This window comes from Calidris pugnax, unplaced genomic scaffold, assembly GCF_001431845.1.
Source record: "Calidris pugnax isolate Ruff unplaced genomic scaffold, ASM143184v1 scaffold314, whole genome shotgun sequence".
NCBI lineage: Eukaryota > Metazoa > Chordata > Aves > Charadriiformes > Scolopacidae > Calidris > Calidris pugnax.
Genome location: NW_015091027.1, coordinates 652491 through 657626, shown reverse-complemented (window position 1 = coordinate 657626; position 5136 = coordinate 652491). Strand labels below are relative to the sequence as shown.

At 50.0% G+C, this 5136-nt stretch overlaps 1 protein-coding gene across 1 annotated transcript in view; it reads left to right on the top strand.

Annotated features, from left to right (window-relative positions):
• Positions 1-5052, top strand: part of LETM2 (leucine zipper-EF-hand containing transmembrane protein 2) — a 12060-nt gene extending 7008 nt beyond the window's left edge. The window contains exons 9-10 of the mRNA XM_014955944.1: positions 4248-4322; positions 4819-5052. Of these exons, the coding sequence (XP_014811430.1) occupies positions 4248-4322; positions 4819-4869 (126 nt within the window). The 3' untranslated portion in view covers positions 4870-5052. The remainder of the gene's footprint in view (positions 1-4247; positions 4323-4818) is intronic.
• The last annotated feature ends 84 nt before the right edge of the window (positions 5053-5136 follow it).

Sequence of the window (5136 nt, the reverse complement as noted above, 5' to 3'; positions counted from 1 at the left end):
AGACCTTCCTAAAAAAAAAAAAAAAAAGTCTTGAATTTCAAGAAGCATTTATATCGGTACTGCCTAAAAAAAAATCTCTAAAATCTGCCACTTTCTCCCCAGACAAAGCTGGAGGCGTCCCCGAGCAGCAAGGCCGGTGCCAACGGGCTCTAGGCTGAGCCAGGACCCCCCAGTGTCATCTCTGCACCCCCTGGGAAGGGAAGAGCCCCTTTCCAGGAGGCTGTGTTGCACAGAAAGGTGTCAGTCACACTTAGGAGCCTCTCCCTCTGCTCCAAGCTCATTAGCAACTAGGCCACACTCAGGCTACCTGGATGGTACCAGCTTCTTATTTGTACTGGGCCCCCGCCCCCCCTGCCCCCATTTTAACTTATGTTGTAAATATGTTAATAATGACACTGTCCGTGCTGTCACTGAGCAGTGTTTGTGCTTTTGAACCTTAGGAAAGGCAGCTTTTCATTGGCGTGAAGGCCTGGGTACAGAAGGAGCTGGGCTGGAAGCCCAGTAAAGCCCAGTTTGAAATCCTCTGCGGGGCCATACCCACGGGGCCGGGGCTCACAGCCTGCCCCACTGCCACCGCAGCGCTACCAGCTCAGGCTCTTGCTCCCAGCTGGTGTGGTTTAACCAGTAACTGGTGCACAGAACGGGCCGTGAGGCTGTTCATTTCACAGTCACACTTGTCCCAAGGAGAAGCAGCAAAGCAAAGGGGGGACCAGCGCTCTCCTCAACGTGGGGTTCAGTTTAAAGGCTCAGAAAGACCCAAGAACCCGCTGGATGAGAGCGGGGCAGGGCAGAGCATGGTGACCACTGCCTGCCTTCCTCAGGAGAGCTGTGGGGCACGGCCAGAGAAGGCAGAGACCTGCCCTTCAGGACCCCTTGTTTCACGAGAGGAACCAACCCGGGGACCCTCACGCGTTGCCCACGTGGCTGAACCCCTCTGGGCTCAGAACTGCAGGGCAGAAGGTGCTCTGGGACTCACAGCACTTCACAGAGGGATCCTTCGCACACTCCAGCGTGGACTGGTTTTTGGTAGACTCTACAGGAGGATACTGGAAAGCTGGTTTTAGCATTCGTTAGGTTTTTTTTTTTTTTTTTACTTTGTCCTATGTAAATGTTCAGAAATTACTCATATTACGGATTTTAAATATATTTATACTTACTGTAAAATTAAAGTTAGACTTGGTGCTAAGTAGGAAGAAATGTCTTTTCTAGAGGTCAGACAGCCTTCAGAACAATCCTACTGAAAAAAAAACAAAGCCAGTCATCTCCAGGTGGGGCGTTATCAGCACTTTAAGCTCTCAGTGTCCGTCCTCCCGCCCAGCGCTTGTGTCTCGCTGTGGTGGGTCCCTGAGAACAAGTGTTATTTCAATAAAATAACCCTTTGCTCAAGTGTGGCTCCTGTCTCTGTGCAGCGCGGGGGAGACCTTGCTGGTGGCTGTCACTCTGCTGAGACAGAGCAGCCTTTGGCTGGTGTTTCTTGGCTCCTTGGTATCGCCCCCAGTTGCCGTTATTTGAAGAGAAGTGTGATGGAGCAGCTTCACCTCAAAAAGCGTTTTGTCCACCCAAAGAGCCACCTACAAGTGTTCAGTGCAAGGCCTCCCTGGTGTTGAGCACTGAGGTGAGTGTGCAGAGGTAACAGAGGTAGAAAATTTCTATATTCTGGGTTGAGTGTGTGGACAGTGGGGTGGAATTCCCAAATTGGAGGTGAGTGGGGGGTGCTGGGCGAGGGGAGAGGCTGCCGTGTCCCCTCAGGAGCCGCAGCCTTGGTTTCCTGGAGCGTCGTGTGGAGCTTGGAGGGGAGCAGAAGAGCACTGTTTCATTTGGCCTTTTAACTGTCTCGTTCTGCTCCCATGGAGCACCAGGAACGGTGTGAGAAACCAGAGGGTGATTCAGTTTGGGTCACTTCTGGCCCTGATGCCTCTGCTTTGTTCAGATCCGTCACGGCGGCCGGCGGCCCAGCACCCAGGAGATCGTGCGCTTCTCCAAGCTCTTTGAGGATGAGCTGACCCTGGAGCACCTGGAACGGCCGCAGCTGGTAGCTCTTTGCAAATTGCTTGAGCTGCAGCCCATTGGCACCAACAACCTGCTCCGCTTTCAGCTGCTGCTGAGGCTCAGGACCATCAAGGCAGATGATGAGGTGAGCTCAGAATCGCACAGATGTAACTGCTTTGGTGGAGTGCACGCTCTTCAGTCTCAGGGTCTGCCCTCTGATGTGTCACTGCCCACACTCCAGCCTCACACCTGAAGTTTAATGTTGATGGAGGTTGGATTCTCCCCAGGAGAGATCCCAGAAAAACCCAGAATGCGAGTTCATCTTCCTGCCCCCTTCCTGCCTCTAGTGACCCCTAACAAGCGTGGTGCTGCAGATCCTGTCACTCTGGGGAACACCCTCATTATTATTCTGGAGTTGTACCAACTTGTAAAAAAGGAAGGTTCCAATTCTGGAATAAATACTGTATGGGAACAGCAGATTTTAACCAACTGAATTCAGTAGGAATTTCCATTAGTTTATAAGGTGGACGGGGCAGTTCTGTCCCATCTCTGTGTTGGTGTGACTTTATGCAGATTTACCTAAAGAGCCATTCCTTTGGCCTCAATCTCATCGAGTGCATCAGGGTTTTGGCTTCCCCTGTGCCGAGGCAGGAACGTTCCTTTTCCTTTCAGATGATTGCCAAGGAAGGAGTCAATGGCCTGAGCGTGTCCGAGCTGCAGAGCGCGTGCAGAGCCAGAGGAATGCGGTCACTGGGGCTCTCAGAGGAGCAGCTGAAGGAGCAGCTGAGGCAGGTGAGTGCTCTCTGCTCTGGCCTTGTTGGACGAGGTTTCTCCTGGGACAGAGTGGTGGGTTCAGTTAGAGCAGACACAGCTTCACTAAGAGTTACACAAGTGTTTCTAGACGGATCCTCACCTCCGTGGCTGAGCTCTAAGGCATGATGTGTCCAGATTATGTCTTAGACTGAGGAGAAAACCAAGTAGCATCAGGGCCAGCTACAAGCAAGATGAAGCAGGGGGTGGAATATGTTTTAAACTTCTAAAGTAGCCAAGACTTCCAGTAGAGCCAACGCTAGTCCTCAAAACTGTTTCTTCTCATTTTGGTAACTTAGAACTGTATGAGCCAAACTCAAGAAGGCTTTAAGATCTTTAAGGACAAAGAATGCTCTAGAAATAAGTGCTGACACAGAGCCAACATGAAGTACCTTTTCCTTCTGTTTTCTTCTTACAGTGGCTGGATCTGCATTTAAAAGAGAACGTTCCACCTTCTCTGCTCCTGCTTTCCCGTGCCTTGTACTTAATAGATGTAAAGCCACAACCTGTTCCCGTCCCACAAAATAAGGTGAGTTGTTTGAATGAAACTTCCAGGTTAATAGTTTAACCATTGCACACTGTAAAAATGAAGCTCTGTGACATGAATCTCGTTCTTTGATGCTCCAAGTGGACTGAAGTTATGACTGCACTGCACTTTGTGTTCTTCCTTAGACAGGTGAAGCTGCCGACGTGGTGACATCTGTTCCCGAAGGTCCAGAGACACTGGTGGATCCTGCCCCTGTTGCACAGGGAAGAAAGGTTAGAAATCAGCCCTCTACAAGTAGGAAAATGGGTGTTTAGTGCTGTAATCATTGGGAGGAGCATGTGTAAAAACCTTGCTAAAACAGACAAACCCAGTGTTTGACCCCACTGCACAGAAGCGATGCGTGTTCTTGTACGTGGGTTTGCCCAAGAGCTTCCCAGTTGCCTGCTCTGGGTTGAGAGACACGAAAAGGTCCAGAGCTCTGCTGTGGTGTGTCTTGTCCTCTTGCTGGAAACACCTGGTTATTCAGCCCCGTGTTGGTGGCTTCCAGCAGAGGAGCATCACAAGCTTCTGAGTTGCTGCATTCACATAAATCCAGAGACTTCAGTCCAGGCACATTTAGCCCAGAGAAGACAGTTAAAGGTGACTCGTTTTCATCTCTCCTGGTGAACTTGGGCTGCCCAGGACAGAGTCTCCAAAAAATCTCTCGAATAAGAAAGGCAGAGTATATGGTTCTTGGCATAAGGCTAAAGTGAATTCCTTACATTAGTCCAAGCTGCTAAAAGCAACAACAGAAGTTAAAGGAGAATTTTGTGTCAAGTGCTAGAAATATTTGCCAGTAGCTCTGGGAAGTTGGGTGGGGGGAGCCATGGAAAGGCCGACACAGAGATGGGGCTGAGGGGGCCTGGCTGGGGCTTGGCTTCCCCAGGGGCTTCTCTGCCTTAAAGCTGCTTTTGCCTTAAAGAATGAAGAGTTCCTGTCTCAGCCAGCAGAGAAGGTGCCGGTCTCAGAAGTGTCAGTTAAGCCTCCCCCACGAGAGGTAAGCTTTTCAAAGCTCTTAAACTTCCCAAAGGAGATTGTTTGTCACACAACTGATGATCACACAGTGGAAATACAAGGTGTGAACATTGAGTTCACGGAGCGACTGGAGAAATTGTGGATGAAAACTGTGTTGAGGGCTGTTAAACACAAACACAGTCAGACTGGGGAAGGTGGAGTATTTCTACAGGGACTTACCTTTTCTTTTGCCCATTTTCTTTCTGTGAAAGTTTGATTTCCATCTGGCTGCTTATGCTTACACCTGGGATGCCCACCTCAGGTAGGTGTGGGGGTCCAGACTGACTTTTATCAACAGGAGAACGCTCCTTTACCCTGAAGAACTTTGTTCTTAGTTGGCTGTTATTCTCCAGAGCAGCTTCCCATAGTAAATGGGAAGAGACCTTCCTAAAAAAAAAAAAAAGTCTTGAATTTCAAGAAGCATTTATATCGGTACTGCCTAAAAAAAAAATCTCTAAAATCTGCCACTTTCTCCCCAGACAAAGCTGGAGGCGTCCCCGAGCAGCAAGGCCGGTGCCAACGGGCTCTAGGCTGAGCCAGGACCCCCCAGTGTCATCTCTGCACCCCCTGGGAAGGGAAGAGCCCCTTTCCAGGAGGCTGTGTTGCACAGAAAGGTGTCAGTCACACTTAGGAGCCTCTCCCTCTGCTCCAAGCTCATTAGCAACTAGGCCACACTCAGGCTACCTGGATGGTACCAGCTTCTTATTTGTACTGGGCCCCTGCCCCCCCTGCCCCATTTTAACTTATGTTGTAAATATGTTAATAATGACACTGTCCGTGCTGTCACCGAGCAGTGT